Source organism: Hemicordylus capensis, chromosome 2 (assembly GCF_027244095.1).
Source record: "Hemicordylus capensis ecotype Gifberg chromosome 2, rHemCap1.1.pri, whole genome shotgun sequence".
In the NCBI taxonomy this organism is placed as follows: domain Eukaryota; kingdom Metazoa; phylum Chordata; class Lepidosauria; order Squamata; family Cordylidae; genus Hemicordylus; species Hemicordylus capensis.
Genome location: NC_069658.1, coordinates 314,045,368 through 314,062,256, shown reverse-complemented (window position 1 = coordinate 314,062,256; position 16,889 = coordinate 314,045,368). Strand labels below are relative to the sequence as shown.

General features: G+C 42.0%; 2 protein-coding genes across 14 annotated transcripts in view; one reads left to right on the top strand and one right to left on the bottom strand.

Moving 5' to 3' along the window:
* The window catches only part of TSEN2 (tRNA splicing endonuclease subunit 2), a 24,242-nt gene extending 17,636 nt beyond the window's left edge, over positions 1-6,606 (top strand). For 4 of the 5 annotated variants that reach the window (XM_053300264.1, XM_053300263.1, XM_053300261.1 and 1 more), the window contains 4 exons: positions 66-102; positions 1,972-2,086; positions 4,394-4,483; positions 5,534-6,606. In XM_053300264.1, coding sequence (XP_053156239.1) covers positions 66-102; positions 1,972-2,086; positions 4,394-4,483; positions 5,534-5,593 — 302 coding nt within the window. In that variant the 3' untranslated portion in view covers positions 5,594-6,606. Of the gene's footprint in view, positions 1-65; positions 103-1,971; positions 2,087-2,680; positions 4,484-5,533 lie in introns of all 5 variants that reach the window. The other variant, XR_008317141.1, reaches the window with a different exon arrangement.
* Positions 5,464-16,889, bottom strand: part of MKRN2OS (MKRN2 opposite strand) — a 14,636-nt gene continuing 3,210 nt past the window's right edge. For 8 of the 9 annotated variants that reach the window (XM_053300273.1, XM_053300276.1, XM_053300267.1 and 5 more), the window contains 4 exons: positions 15,013-15,304; positions 12,258-12,307; positions 10,938-11,100; positions 5,464-6,633 (listed from right to left, as the gene is read on the bottom strand). In XM_053300273.1, coding sequence (XP_053156248.1) covers positions 6,372-6,633; positions 10,938-11,100; positions 12,258-12,307; positions 15,013-15,230 — 693 coding nt within the window. In that variant the 5' untranslated portion in view covers positions 15,231-15,304 and the 3' untranslated portion in view covers positions 5,464-6,371. Of the gene's footprint in view, positions 6,634-10,937; positions 11,101-12,257; positions 12,308-15,012; positions 15,305-15,856; positions 15,927-16,889 lie in introns of those variants that run through there. The other variant, XM_053300275.1, reaches the window with a different exon arrangement.

The window sequence follows — 16,889 nt, the reverse complement described above, 5'->3', positions numbered from 1 at the left end:
TAGAATCATTGTTTGCATTTTCAAGATTGAGTCATGGAATAAGTGTGTGTCTGTTTTCATTGCAGTGTTGTATCGAAAGGGACCTCCTTTTTACCATGCCAGGTATAGTTTAGATTTGGCTACAGTAACTTCTTTGTTTTTATATTTAATTTCCACTATTAAACAAAAAAAGCAATGTTAAATTTTGTTTTTACTTCTGTTTTGACATAGTACTCTTAATTTAAAAAAGAAAAAAATTTGAATCTTTGAAAGCAAAGGTAACATCACACTGGGAAAGTATGCAGCAGGTGGATGTTTTTAATAAGCTCACTGGGGTGCAAAACAAGTTTGACTGAATATTTTTTCCAAAGGACCTCATTGGGGCCATTTCCTAACAGAGAGACACCATGACTTGTGAATAAGCTAATACATGTGAAGCATTTTGAACACTTGAAAGAGACTATGCAAGGGCGAAGTATTATGGTAGTAGTACAGCTTGCTCAAGGCAAGCAAAACACTTAAATAACTGGAATTTCAGATATACAGGAAACTACTTAGACACAGATAATTCATTATTTTTATTGACCTTACTATGTTGCCATTATCAATATGCATTTCATTGAGCAATTCCTGCAAACATCATGAAATCAGTCCAATGCTCATAACTGCTTTGATAAGCAGTCTTTATATGTTGTCTTGGACTGCAGATTAGCTATTATATAAACTTGATTTATATTTTGGGTAAATTATAGTTGCTGACATGTTCCACAGCATAACATGGGCAGTTCTGAGTCGCCCACACTGCTGCAGGCGCCATCTTATTTATTTATATTTCTCTGTGTAAACTGCCCTGAGCCATTTTTGGAAGGGCGGTATAGAAATCGAATTAATTAATAATAAGTAAGAAGGAGGAGGAGGAACCACCAGTGGTTTTGCACAAGAGCAGAAATACAGAAGCATGCCTGCACTTCAGGATGCTCCTTAGATTAGAAATAATTTAAGCAGCCCTCCTGAATGCAAGTGTGGGTGTGCTACTCTAAGTATTTGTGCTCTTGCCCCAAATGGCCAGCAATTCCTTAGGAGCCTGCAGCAACGTGGGTGGTTCAAAACTGCCCACATTATGTTGCAGAACATATCTGCTGCCATCTTTTGTATGGAATGCTCACCTTTAAAGAGAATAAAAGTGTCAATCACTGTTGAACCATTCAGTAGTATGACACATCAGTTACAAAAGGTCTTCTGTCTTTACATTTTTTTTGACTTGGTCATAAGAATGTAAGAACAACCCTGCTGAATCAGGCCCAAGGTCTATCCAGGTCAGCATCCTGTTTCACATAGTGGCCCACCAGATGCCTCTGGGAAGCCCAGAGACAAGAGATGAAGGTGTGCCCTTTCTCCTGCTCTTGTTCTCCTGCAACTGGTATTTAGAGGCATCCTGCTTCTGAGCCAGGAGGCAGCCTATAGCCATCAAGACTAGTAGCCATTGGTAGACCTGTCCTCCATGAATTTGTCTAAGCCTCTTTTAAAGCCATCCAAGCTAGTGGCCATCACCACTTCCAGTGGCAGAGAATTTCACAGATTATGCACTGTGTGAAAAAAGTGCTTCCTTTTCAGTCCTAAATTTCCTGGCCATCAGTTTCATGGGATGACCCCTGGTTCTAGTGTTGTGAGAGACGGAGAAAAATTTCTATCCCCTTTTTCTACACCATGCATAATTTTATAGACCTCTATCATGTCACCCCTTAGTCATGTTTTTTCTAAAAAGGGCCAGATGCTGTTGCCTTGCCTCATAAGGAAAGTGCTCCAGGCCCCTGATCATCTTGGTTGTCTTCTGTACCTTTTTCAGTTCTACAATGTCCCTTTTGAGATGTGACCAGAATATAGACCAGAACATAATCCTTAAACTAGCTTAAACACACACACACACACCCCTAGAAAATACATATTTCTGTCCTCAACACTGACAAGTTTCACTCTGGTTATGTTTTCCAGTTATTCGGTCATTGTTGAATTAGTTGATGATGATAATTTTGAAGGGTCATCCCGCAGACCTTTCAGCTGGAAGACGTTGTCTGGCTTGAACAGAACTACAGCAAATGTTTCCAAGGTAACAAATAAGAGAAAGGTACATTGGTACTCACCGTGAAGGTGTCTTCTGGCTGGTGTAGAAGAGGTCAGCCAACTTGAGATTACATCCCCCCACATGCTTCAAAAGGCAGGAAGTAGTCATACTTGAAGATCCTTAACCCAGTACATGTGGGCAGATCTCCTCAGTGCATAAAACAGCTCAAGTTACAGAATGAAAACCACAGAACATAACAGAGAAAATACAACAATATACCAACAATAATGCAGAGAAAGACAAAAACTGTCCCCCTACAACCAGATCATCAGCTCCAGCCTAACACAACCCGGGCGGGCCTTGGGTGACCTCTTCTACACCAGCCAGAAAATATCTTCACGGTGAGTACCAGTGTACCTTTCTTGGCTGGTGTAGGAGGTCACCCAAGCTTGGAACATACCACAGCAACAACCATGGGAGGGAAAATACCCAAGCTGGAGCTACTGACCCGGAAGGACCCGTTGCAGGACCTTCCGACCAAATGTCGGAGAGGTAACGAATAACAGAATGGACAGTAGGATGAACAGATATGAAATAACTAATTTATTTTTTTTTCTTTTTCTTTTCTTTTTCCTTTAGTAACTAGAGAAAACTAATAGTAGTAGAATACCAGGTGAAGAAGAGATTGGAAATAGTCAAAAATAATAGGAATATAAGCAGAAGAGAAGAAGGGGCCTAGTAAACAAGGCCAGAGCCAGCGAGCTGTAATGCGAGCCTTCTGGAGCAAAGGCAGGAAGTAGAACTGTATATGTCTGACTTTGATGATCTTTGCCTCTCATAGTGATATGGAGGGGTTAAGAGAAGAAAAGTACTTGCAGAGCAAAGTTTGTCCTTGATCTCAAAACAGAAAGTAAAAGCCTGTGCTTTTCTCAAATGTAAACAATTCTGTAGCGTGGGTTCTGTATCTAATCACTGGTAGTTAAAATTTTTCTCACGGTGGTGTGGAACAACTATCGTTTCCATTGGTTGAGAAGAATGATAGACAGAGTCCATAGCAAATAGGAAACAGCAAGACGTCTCTTAAGCTTAGTGTAACACTTGGATTGGAGGAGTCCCACACATCAGTAGCTTGTCCCATTTTCAGATGGATGCTTCTGGGTGCACTGAAGCTCTTCTTCCCCAAGCTAGGGCTGCTTCAAGTATCTGAAGAGGGAACTCTCCTATAGTCCGGACCATCTGTGCCTTGGTTTGCTGTGCCGTGGCCAGTGAGTCAAACTTCATGTTTCAAGGACAAAGGAGAAAAGGTCCAATTCCATGCTTCAAGTAATCAAAATGTATTAGACCACATGTGTAGCAAATTTCAGCTTTCTAACTCCTATGGAAGTACTTGAAACATTTAAGGGACATGTATTTAAGCATTTTCACACTTTTCTAATAATTGAGATAATGACATCCACATGTATTGATTGTCATGTTCTAGCTGGTGAAGAAAGACAGTAAATGTTTTTATTTGCTGTAAAATGAGGAAGAAAAATAATTTATATAGCACTTTTCAAACATTTTGTTTTTCCTGTTGGTAATAAAACAGCATCCTTTTTTTGAGATAGACACTTATAATTTCCATTTTACACACTAGAAGGATGTTTGTCTACAACATGTGGCTGTATCTTAAGAATTGCCGGTGAAGGTGCTGCTGTAGACCAGGACCGCTAATTTTATACTCATAAATACACACACCTACCTAACTTCTCACTTGTTTCTTGTGGTCTTGGAGAAGACCCTCTGGAGTTACAAAGAGGAACAATTTCAGTGTGCACAAGACTGTTGGGCCAAATACAGAGAAGTGTAAGCAGAGCTTTATTTGTACAGTGGGGGGTTCCTCCTCTCCATTGCAACCCCCTGTTCCAAAACCATGCTCCTTGAGAAACTTCAGATAGCATGGGATGGGGTGTAGGATGAGGAAATTATGGGAGCCACCTTATACAAATGGAAATACCTTTCTGTTTGTGCAACACACCTTTGAATCCAACCGATAAGAATCCTGGCATTAGTTAGGATCAAGCTGTGTGAGAGAGAGTGACGGCATCCAGTGGGTCTGTGGTTGGATAGAGATTTGGACTTGAGTCTGCTTAATCCAAGCTGAACACTACAGCATATTCATTGACCCACACCAGCCCTCTCTGCCTCATTACCATTATTCAGGTGAAGAGTAAATGTATACCCCTTAATTTGGTGGTATTACTATTTTATCCAAACTTTTACTTTCAACCAAATGCAGGTTTCAGGAATATGCTTTGGTATAGTTAAATGGTTTTAATTGTTCTGTTTTGTGTATAACTGATTTGCCAACAGGAGCTTATGTTCTGCTATTTAATTAAACCGTCTAATATGACTACAAAAGAAATGTCATCACCAGAATGTCTAAAAAGAATTAAAGTTCAGGTATGGAAATTATTCTCTGATTCAACTTGTTTTCTGAAACTAGTGACTGCCTAGAGACATTCGGCTTATTGGGTAGTTACAGATAATACCATATTTAACACTTGGATCTCCCTAACTAAGTAGTTTTAGGTACTGGATAGCTATCTGGATTGCGAACATGTGCACAATGTTTGGGTGGTTGTGGTGGGGATTTAGCATGGTACCCTTATTTGTTTTACTGAATCCGAATCATTATCTGAGCAACCAGTTTGCTAAGGATCTGTTCCTATGGTCCAGGGCTGGTTCTTGTCAGTGCCTGGGTGGAAGGCTGCCTGGGAAGCCCATGCACAGTGCTTTGAGTTCCACCATGGAAGAAAGGCAGGATATAAATGTACTGACATACTTATTACATCTGTTTCTCAGAACAAAAAGGGATACAACCATGCACAATTTTCTTGACCCAAATAGTTCCTCTGCAGTTCCAGAACAGGAATGGTGTGGTATTCAGTGCATTAAAGTGACTCCTACATCACTCTAGTAGTAGTTGAAATGGTACTGATAAAGCAATGATAATGGCTGCGGTCCAAAGAACTGTGCAGCTGCTTTCATGGGGGGCTTTGGGCTTTTACATCTGGAACAACATACTACACCGCAAACCTGTTGTGAAACTTTGAGGACCTTTCAAAAGCAGTTTATGAACATCAGTTCTCACTGGTTGACGTTGAAAAATAGTTCTTAAGGTTCCTCATTGATTCAAGCCATTCGTTGAAAGGAATCGGATACACCAGATAAATAAATCCCACACTAACCTTGTACTCTAATGTGAGATGGGATTGTGTGTGTCAAAGCAGGGAGGAATTAAAGAGTTGGGAGCTCAGTCAGGGGCTATTAGGAACACTCCTGTTTGCAGGCAGCTGCAGTGCTGAATTGCTGCCCTATCCCAGAGATGAGCCAAAAAGCATACTTTCATTACAGGAAAACCATATCATGTTAAGTAGGGATAAGATCAGTGAACATATTTTTATTTATACATTCTTGTTCTATAATAATCAATGAATTTCTTTTTTAAAGGAATTAATTCTAAATCGTTGGGTCTCATCTCGTGAGCGCAGTGAACAAGAGGAATTATAAAATGGATCAGAAAGTCTAGTATTATGGGAATAATCAGTAAACTAGCTAAAACTGATAACTATCATTGCATGGTGCCTTTTAAAGAAAATTGTATGTACAAAAATAAATACTTTGTATTATACACAAATAAGACTGAACAAGAGATGTTGTTTTGAAGATGAATACTGATGTAGTCATTTGTCTAATAGTTCTATCCATGTGAGAAACTATTACATTTGTCTTCTCAAATCTAGAATGTTACGTTTGAGCATGGTTCTGGAGCAACTTGCTAACTAACTATAGAACATTCTTGTGGTTGCTTTACTGTACACTGGAAGTGTCTTCACGAACTACAGAGGATGAAACTGGTTCTTTCTGCTTTGGAAGGAAAAATGCTTGGGAAAATGCAAAGATAATGTTCCAGAATCAAAAATATGCAATCTTCCAACTATCGGCTTCTGTCAATCAGCATTTTACTGCAGTAGATTATACATGAATGTGAATAAGCTTTACCATATGGTTAATAATGCAGAAACTTAACACTTGCATCCTGTGCAAAAATGATGCAAACAATGTATTTTCTAAATAACATTTATCCAAACTATTACTAAATGTACTGTAGCTTGGAAAGGTAGGAAAAAAGCTCATATTCAATTTATAAAGTTACAGGTTATAAGTCTTTTGCACTCCTAGTGCAAACTTTTCTGAACTTCATAGGACTTTAAAAATCATGTATCAGATAGTGTTACAAATGTTAAAGTTCCAGTTTTCTTTGGAAGAAAGTAAGAGTATAAGTTTCTCAATCTGCGGATTTCACTTTCTTTAACAACTGGCCTCTGGTGGAAGTGCCCTCTTTCTGATCAAGGTGGTCAACAACATACAAGCCATTGCTGCATATTTCCTTGTAGATTGTAATATATTTGGAAGCTTTCCTTGTCCGTGGAATCACAAATCTTTCAGTAAACTCACTTTTATTTATTTGCTGCTTCCCTTGGGCACTTAACACACAGTTAATAAATGTCAATGCATATGTATAGCAGTTGTGGAAATGTTCTTCATACCTGTGAAATAGGTAACCGGAAGTTAGCTTAAGAAATCAATATTCTGTATAACTAAACATTTTTGTTAACTCACATTGCAGTGCTATGGAATAGCAAAGCCTTTACATTGAAGCAACCCCTTGGCTGGTGGAATAATTAATAGAACATTGTGGGTGTAAGGGTAAAACAATTGGGTAAATATGGAAATGTAGTAGAGGAGGAGATATCAGATTAATTGGTATTCTTGTTTGCTCTGCCAGCACAAGGTTACACACAAGAAATAGCTGTTGTAAGGGAATCACACATGTTGGCATTAATGGAGAGTTAAAGACCCTGCCCAGTCACCATTGGCAATCTGGTATTTACATCGTGGTAGGGTTTCTCTCTCCCTATTTTAAAAACCTCTCCTTGCCATTCCTCTGTAGGCAGTGACTGATTCAACAGTGTCTGAAGTGGGAAGAGTGTTCCCAGCAGCTGTTCGTTACCATCTTCTTCTTTTCATTCAGAATGAGGCAGGAAACTACACTTTTCTTCTTTGTTGCAGAGTGAACAAGAGATAACAGCTGCCAGGGTCACTATTCCTGATTCAAATGTTGCTGAAGCAGCTACTGCTCGGAGTCACAGTGAGAAAGGTTTAAGAAGACAGAGAGAGAAGCTAGCTTGACAGCAAACAAATATTTGTGTTTGGGGGCAGGGGGAGTTTATGGGCTTGAACAAGGCTGCAATAAACCACAACCCTCTTCAAGCCTAGACATGTTGAATTCTGACTACCCAACTAGCCCAATACCAGAAACATATGAACAGCAAAGGAACACAGCTTGGGCTATATACTCTGTCCCCTTGCCTATAGTACTGCAAGCATCCAGAAGCACAAGTAGTCATTTCTGCTAGGGACCATTTCACCAAAAGAGCACTTTGCAGAAACATACCCCATCCATCAAGAACTGAAGAGGAAGGACAGTTAGATATCTGTTCACTGAAACACATGCATTTTCACATGTTGCTAAATTTAGTTTAGCAATGACATTTAATCTCTTATGTAGAGATTGGCACAAAAGTGTATGCAGCAGTATTCTGCTTATTTTATGAACCTCTAGCTAGCAAAAAAAAAAAAAGAGCATATGGAAGGATATGACTAGGTTACACTATCTGTGGTGTAGATGGGAAATCTTATTACTTTGCAACTCTTTATTAAAGCAAACTTTTATACCTCCCACTACTGAAGTCTCTAGGCGGTTTATAACATTAAAACAATTTAAAACTCCATTCAAATTTAAAATAGCTAAAAACCACTAAATAGCTAAAAAGCTTGTCTGAAGAGATGTATTTTCAGTTCACTGAAGCTCAGTGATTAAACAAAAATAGCCCCAAAAATGGAATAGCAAGGGAATGTTACCTTGTGTAACTTTTTAAAGATTCTTTATCACTAAACAAAGAGCAAGCAAAGTGTAAATTTAGTTTACTTGTATGGATTCAGCTGTTTTTAAAGTGCAAAGTGGGTGTGAATGCTTTTGCAGCTTGCTCTTATGCTCTCAGGCTATAAACTACTGGGTGGCCTTTTCTTAAAACAAAACAGATGAGCAAACCAACCACAAGCTCTTATGGCTTCTTTTAAGGATTCAGAAGAAAATGACTGTTTTTAGAAGTGTCCTCAAGATTTATAAATTTGTTTCCTTGCTGAACTGCAATACATTCACAAGTGTCCCATGGTGGAAGTTCTAATAATCTGCATTGAATTTTCCAGAACCTGCTATTTCAGATTTTTCTGGACAGCATTCACAGAACTAGAAGTTCAGCTATTTTACCTCTTCACTCTGCTTTCAACTGCTGTTCCAAGCATAATATGTGCAACCTTATGCAAAAAGATCACTTTGTGTCCCAAAGAGTGTTTTGTGTGATAATGTACAAACTTTTGTTGTCCATCACCTTCCATGTCCCAAAAGCTTGTTTTGTGATTGCTTATTTTAGCAATTTTTGTGACAATGTGCTTTTTGCCTCAGTTTCCCGGACAACTGCCTAATCCAGACTGACCTACTCCCCAATTAGTTTAGAAAAATTAGTGGGTTTTTTGTATACCGGAAGTAGTGTCTGTTTGCAACCCTTGTAGGCCTTGGCAATGTCTATGAGACGTCACATGATCTTGAACAAATGCCTTAAGGTGGGAAGGTAGATAAGCTACTGTTGTATAAATTGCACAGGATGGAGGATCTAGTATAAATTTCTGGAGGTAAATGACCTTAAAACAGTGGTGAATATGCTAGTAACCTCTAGGCTTGACTACTGCAATGTACTCTACATGGGACTGCCTTTGTATGTAGTCTGGAAATTACAATTGGTATAGAATGTGGCAACCAGATTGGTCTCTGGATCAGCTTGAAGGGACCATATAACATCAATTTTGAAAGAATTGCACTGGCTGTTGATAGGTTTCCAAATGAAATATAAAGTGCCGGTTATTTCCTATAAAGCCCTTAACAGCTTGGGTCCAGGGTACTTAAGAGAGCGCTTTCTCTGTCATTAACCCTGTCTCCTATTAAGATCATCTGGAGAAGTCCAGTTATAGTTGCTGCCAGCTTGTTTGTTGGTGACTGGGGACCGGGCCTTCTCTGTGGCTGCCTCGGGGTTCTGGAATATGCTCCCTGCTGAAATAAGAGCATCTCCTTCTCCGTTTGCTTTTAGGAAGAATCCCAAGACCTGTTTTCCAAGGCTTTTAACTGAAAATTTAATTTTAATATGTTTTTAACTTACTGAGACAGCTTGTATCTGTTTTATGAATTTAACGGTCTTATATTTTTATATTATGTCTTAACTTGTACACCACCTGGAGATTTCTATATCAGGCAGTATAGAAATATGATCAATAAATAAACAAAAGTTGTATGGAAGGGGCTGAATCCAGCAACATTTTCCATTGTGAAATTATTAATTTGACTTAATGACCAGATATTTATCATCAATGTGCAAGCTATATGTACCGAAGAACCAGATCTTAAGCAGTAAAGTTGTAGTTTAGTCGAGCCCTTGTTTTGTGCCCCCTTCTGTTAACTGGAAGAAATGTTTTTGAAGTAGGCTAATAAGAACATGGACTTTGAAATGGTAAAACCATGTATCAAGAATACAAGGTCCATTTGTTTGTCACAAGCAAATCAGAGTGCAAAATTTAACATGCCAGTTCTTCTGCCTTTAGAAATATATGGCTGTTGAACTTCATACCTCTGCTATCCCTTGCTAACTGGGCAAAGAGGCACCTTTTACCGTGGTGATTCTCTTTTATTTAGCAGGGGGAGAGTAACTGGCCCTATCCACCCCCAGCACAGTACCTCTAGTGACTGTTGCTGGTGTCTATCTTGTGGGGTTTTTTTAAGAATGTGAGCCCTTTGGGGACAGGGATCCATCTTATTTATTTATTATTTCTCTGTGTAAACCGCCCTGAGCCATTTTTGGAAGGGCAGTATAGAAATTGAATTAAAATAATAATAATATTTAGCAGGGGGAGAGTAACTGGCCCTATCCACCCCCAGCACAGTACCTCCAGTGACTGTTGCTGGTGTCTATCTTGTGGTTTTTTTTAGAACTAGCTGACCCGTGCGGCCGCCGCCACCTCGCCTCCGCGGCCGGGCCCGGCCAGTCTCGCCTCCGTGGCCCGGCCAGTCCTGCCGCCTCGCTTCCACGGCCGGGCCCGGCCAGGCCAGGCTACCTCTCTCTCTCCTCCCGCCCCCCGTCTCCGGCGGGGCAGAGTGCAGCCGCCGCTGCCAGCGGGCCTGGCCGGCCCCAGAGTGCCGCCGCTGATGCCGCGGCCGGCCCCAGAGTGCTGCCATCAGGCCCGCCGCCTTGCCTCCGCGGCCGGGCCCGGCCCGGCCAGTCCCGCCGCCTCGCCTCCACGGCCCGGCCAGTCCCGCCGCCTCGCTGGGCCCCGCCGCCTTGCCCCGCCTCGCTGGGCCCCGCCGCCACAGCCTGGCCCGCCGCCATCGCTCTGGGCCCGCCGCCTCGCCCCGCCTCACGGCCGGGGCCGCCGCCGCCACCTTGCTGGGCTCCGCCGCCGCGGCCCTGGGCCCGCCGCCTTGCCTCCGCGGCCGCCCAGCAAGCAAATTCTCCTGGGTGTGCTGCCAACCAATCGGGCGCCCCCTGCAGCCCAGCCAATCAGCTGGGCTGCCGGGACGCATTTCTCCTGGGCACACCCAGGAGAATTATATATATATAGATGTGAGCCCTTTGGGGACAGGGATCCATCTTATTTATTTATTATTTCTCTGTGTAAACCGCCCTGAGCCATTTTTGGAAGGGCGGTATAGAAATCGAATTAATAATAATAATAATAATAATACCTGTGTGGAAGCCAGATCTCTCTTGCTGAGAATTGCTCAAGGTATATATCCCATTGTTTAAGCAGACTATACATGTCGGGCTGTATTAGAGGGACACTTACACATTGTTCCCATCCATGTTCAGCTATGTTAACTCCTGTTTCATTGTAATTAAACACCAAACCTAAAACACAAAACAAGGCTGAATCAGGAGAGCACAGTGTGAAAAGCAATTTATTTTATGATAGCTTGTTAATGAAGATAAATTGAATAATGTTAGCGTTACCAGTACATCACCTTCATTTACTACTATCTTCAACCTAATTCTGATATACATCTGTTATCTGAACAATAACAATAGTTCTGAATCCCTAATATGTGGATGTATTGAAATGAAATGTTTACAGCTAGCCAAGCATCCAATGACATTCTTCTAGCACCTGAAGATACCAAGATAATGTTTCCAGCATTCCCTGATAATGGAATCTACAAGCTCAAACCAAAACCAAAGCATGTGAAGTATCACACTAAAAAAAAGTAGGCAACATTTCAGGTTTAGGAAATAACTTTCCAAAGTTTAACTTTCTTTCTGAATCAGTTGATCTTCCCATTTTGAATGAAAGTACTTGTAGTAGTAGTAGTAGTAATATTTATTTTATTTCTGTATCACCTGATAGAATCTTCAGGCGGTATACAAATTAAAACATAACACAATATAAAACAGTTAAAATTCATAAAACAGATCTTTACAAAGATCTTTCAGATTTGCAGCCCAAGTGTTTACTTAGACCAGGCTTCCTCAAACTGCGGTCCTCCAGATGTTGCTGAACTACAACTCCCAGCATACCCAGCCACATAAAATTGTGTCTAGGGATGCTGGGAGTTGTAGTTCAGCAACATCTGGAGGGCCACAGTTTGGGGAAGCCTGACTTAGACTAAAAGCTGACTGTTCCTGCAAGCCCACCTCACATTCTGCCACCCAACTCAAGGCTGAACTACTGGGATGTCATGGAAAGTTCAACAACTATTAGGAGGAAAGTTGTTGGGGCAAGTATCCATAAATGCTGGAACTGGGCCCGCCGCCCCCTTCTTCTGTCTCTTCCCACCCACCCAACTGGGAAAACATTGGTGTCAAATAGATGAGACCTGTATTCATGGCCAACCTTGAATGTACACTAATCAGCATTCTTTGTGACCAATCAACTAAACAGGACAGTAACCACAAAGTTAAATGTCAAATATATATATATATATATATATATATATATATATATATATATATATATATATACACACTGCTCAGAGACAATGTTTAGAAAGCTAATTACAAACTTGTCTTACCATTAGAATTGGTTATTCCAACATGAAGATCAGATCTTCCATCATAGCCTCTGAAACATTAAATGTTCATGTTAATATTGGTTGGGGGGGATTATACTTGCATTGTTTATTTATTTATTTATTTATTTATTTATTTTTGCATTTTTATACCGCCTTTCGTTAAAATATAGCCCCAAGGCGGTTTACAAAAGTTAAAAACATACAATAAAAACACAATAAAAACAACATGCTAAGAGTATAAAAACATATAAAAACAGGCATAAAACAATACAAGAAATAAAAACACCCAGAAGCAGCAGTAAAAACGATTATGTAAAAGCCTGGGTAAAAAGCCAAGTCTTTACAAGCTTTCTAAAAGCCATGATGGAGTCCGAGGAGCGAATGACCACTGGGAGAGCATTCCAGAGTCTGGGGGCAGCAACAGAGAAGGCCCTGTCCCGAGTGCACGACAGCCGGGCCTCTCTCATTGTCGGCACCCGGAGCAGGGCCCCCTCAGATGTCCTCGTCAAGCGGGCAGCAACCCTTGGGAGCAGGCGGTCCCTCAAATACCCTGGGCCCAAACCGTTTAGGGCTTTAAAGGTCAAAACCAGCACCTTGAATTGGACCCGGAAACGAACCGGTAGCCAGTGCAGTTCTTTCAAAATGGGGGTGATATGTTCCCAACGGGCAGCTCTGGATAACACCCTCGCTGCCGCGTTTTGCACTAGCTGCAGTTTCCGGATATTCTTCAAGGGCAGCCCCACGTAGAGCGCGTTACAGTAATCCAGCCGCGACGTGACTAAGGCGTGGGTAACTGTGGCCAGATCTGCCTTCTCGAGAAAGGGACGCAGCTGGCGCACCAGCCGAAGCCGTGCAAAGGCACCCCTGGCCTCCACCTGAGCTTCCAAAAGCAGAGCCGGGTCCAGTAGTACCCCCAAGCTGCGTACTTGTTCCTTCAAGGGGAGTGCAACCCCATCCAGAACTGGTAAAATCTCCACATCCCGATTGGCTCTCCTACTGACCAACAGCACCTCCGTCTTATCCGGATTCAATTTCAGTTTGTTAGCCCACATCCAACCCATCACGGCCTCCAGTCCCCGGTTCAGGACATCCACCGCCTCCCTAGGATCAGATGACAAGGAGAGATAGAGCTGAGTGTCATCCGCATATTGCTGACAACTCAGTCCAAATCCCCGGATGACCTCTCCCAGCGGCTTCATGTAGATGTTAAACAGCATGGGGGACAAGACCGAACCCTGCGGGACCCCACAGGCCAACGGCCACGGGGCCGAGCAGTAGTCCCCCAGCACCACCTTCTGGACCCTCCCCTCAAGAAAGGACCGGAACCACTGCAACGCAGTGCCTCCGATTCCCATACTCGAGAGGCGGCCCAGAAGGATACCATGGTCGATGGTATCGAACGCCGCCGAGAGGTCCAGCAGAACCAACAGGGACGCACTCCCCCTGTCTAGTTCCCGGCGTAGGTCATCCACTAGAGCGACCAAGGCAGTCTCAGTCCCATACCCGGGGCGGAAGCCAGATTGAAAAGGGTCCAGATAATCCGTATCATCCAAGACCCTCTGCAGCTGGGACGCCACCACACGCTCCATCACCTTGCCCAAAAAGGGCAGGTTAGACACAGGTCTATAGAAGTGTCCTTTCCTAAAAGAGACTAGGATTCAGTCAATCACTGTTAAGATGTGTTATATTTTATAAAGCTCTATATTACAATAAGAATAGGGCCTTCTTTGCAGCAGCCCCAGTGCTCTGGAACTCACTCTAAGATACATTCATTCATTGGTTTGTATTGACTGTTTTATTGGGTTCTGTTTTTGTTTTAGTTTATAAGCTGCTATAACATCTTATGAATAGTGGTATAAGAATCTTTCAGATAAAATAAATGAAACCATTCCCCTATAATACCCACAAAGTGGATTTGGGGAATGTGTGACTATAACATTATTCCAATTGACTTCTGAGCAGTCAGTTTGGCTTTGAAACAACTTTTGACTCATAACTTGTTATTAATAAATTGCACAGAATTCAGATGTACTAGAGCAGGGTTTCTTAACCTTGGGCCCCCAGATGTTGATGGACTACAACTCCCATCACCCCAGCCATGTTCATTGTGGCTGGGGATGATGGGAGTTGTAGTCCTTCAACATCTGGGGCCCAAGGTTAAGAAACCCTGTACTAGAGCATGAGTTGTAAATATTCTCCCCATGACTGTACTGAGTAATGCCCAGAACCCAATATTAAAGCTCTTGTTTTGCATGCAGAAGGTGCCAGCTTGAACTCTTAGCATCTCCAGTCCTGCTACCAAATCTCAAGTAGCAGGACTAGGCTCATTTACTTCTGCCTGAAACCTTGAGGGACTACAGCTAGTTATAATAGACAGTAAAGTAAAGTGCCATTGAATTGGTGTTGACTCCTGCCAACCACAGAGCCCCATGTGGTTGTCTTTGGTAGGAGGGGGTTACCATTGCCATCTCCTGCACAGTACAAGATGATGCCTTTCAGCATCTTTCCTATATTGCTGCTGCCTGATATAGGTGTTTCCGATGGTCTGGGAAACATACAAGCAGAGATTCAAACCAGCAACCACTTGCTCCTTAGGGAACTTACTTCCCCGCTGCATTACTGGACCAGAAAGACCATGGGCCCAATTCACTATAAAGCAGCTTCATATTATCTTTATATTCCAACCCCTCACTAAGGAAGCATTGTAACACACCTGATTGAGCATTGTCAAAAAGAAAACCAAGCACAGCCATACCTTAGAAAAGTCCCTGTAGTAGGTTTCAGTAAAAAAGAACACTTTTCTCGGTGCCCATTGATAAAAGGGGTGGGAATACTGACAGGGGCTTCTTCCAGTCTCCTGAAGATCAGATTCTGCCCACACAAAGGACAGTGCTTGGGCACAAAGGAACAAAATATGTCTTTCTTACAGTGGCTGATTTTGATTAAGCCTCTCTCCGAATCCAAGGGCTGCATGACTTCAGGCACCTCCTTGTGTAAATACCGCTTGGTTTTTCCCTGTCACAACCTCCTAAAGCCAAGGCTAGCCACTAGAATGCACACAGAAAAAGGAAAGGGAATTTATTAGCAGTTAAGTTGAGAATGACAGCTCACACAGCCAATCATTAGTGAAACTGAAAAAGGCTGACAGACAAGTGAAAGCAAGAGGGGGTGGGTGATTTCCACCTGGCACCCTCTTAAAGAGCTAGTGTTCTCTTCATATATTAATCTCACTTGCATTGATATTATGTTGATGTGCATCTATACTCATGACAAATACAATGTGTGTGCATTGGTTCAATTCCTAATAGCTTGTTGCTTTGACTCTCTGCATACCAGCAGGGGGGAAACACACCCGGAAGTGATGTTAAACTGCTTCTGTATTACCTGCTTTGAATGAGATGGGAAACATTCAGAAGCACATTTGGGGTTACCACCCTATTGTTCCTGTCAGGGTCCCTGTGACTTGAATATCTGCATCACAGGCAAACATGTAGTATTTAAAACTTTCCCATAATTCCATGCCAAGAAAAGCTGGGGCTATTCTGCATGTGATGCAGCAGTCAAAGTAACAGGAATTTCAATTGTGGGTGCGGTATTACCTGCTGTTGCTGCTGCCCTTTCCTTTGAAAAAAAGATTATCCTTCAGTATTAACACTAACATGTTTCTTCTGTACTGTTATTGTTAACTTGTGAACCATTAGAATTAATGCAAATAATTTTTTTTAACTCTGAAACTGCAAAATTAATAAGAGTAAGACTAAAGAAAGCCACCTAATAGTGCAGCGGGGAAATGACTTGCCAAGAGGTTGCTGGTTCAAATCCCCACTGGTATGTTTCCCAGAATATGGGAAACACCTATATTGGGCAGCAGCAATATAGGAAGGCATCATCTCACACTGTGCTGGAGGAGGCAATGGTAAATCCCTCCTGTATTCTACCAAAGAAAACCACAGAGCCCTGTGGTCGCCAGGAGTTGACGACTTGATGGCACAACTTTATCTTTTAAGACTGAAGAGCACCCAAAGTTTATCTGCACCATCCTTCACTCCAAAACATGGTCTGAACTCTCCTATCAGGTGGCATGAGGACAGAAGTTAGTGACAAAGACAGATTGGTTATGCTGTTATTTCATAGTTGAAGGTTCTATGGGAGGAGAAGTCCATATCCTCTCAACCTCACTAACTTGTTACATAATTTCACTTTGTTGGCTCATGTATCTATTGCTCTCTCTGTCATGAGTATTTTGACGGTGACTGTCTCCATTCTGCCTATTTCTAATCAGATGAATAATTAAAAAGCAGTTCGTTTAAAGACAGCCAGATAGTCCATAACATCTGGGAAGGGAGATATATTATATTTCCTCTGGGAGGCAGTCTTTTGGTTCCAAAGGCTGCATTCTTGTTGAAACAGCACCAACGTAGTGTTGTATCCAGTGCAACTTAGGCCACACATGGCTGGCCCATCATTTTGAATCCTAAGCAGAAGAGTGCCTTAGAAAACAGGAGGAGCTGCACTATGTCTGGTGGCAGTGACAAGAGGGTTACCACTGCAGTTGCTTCTGTGTGCTGCCCCATCACCACTACTTTTCACTTTGACTGTAGGCAATCTTATATTTGCATAGATTTAATTTAA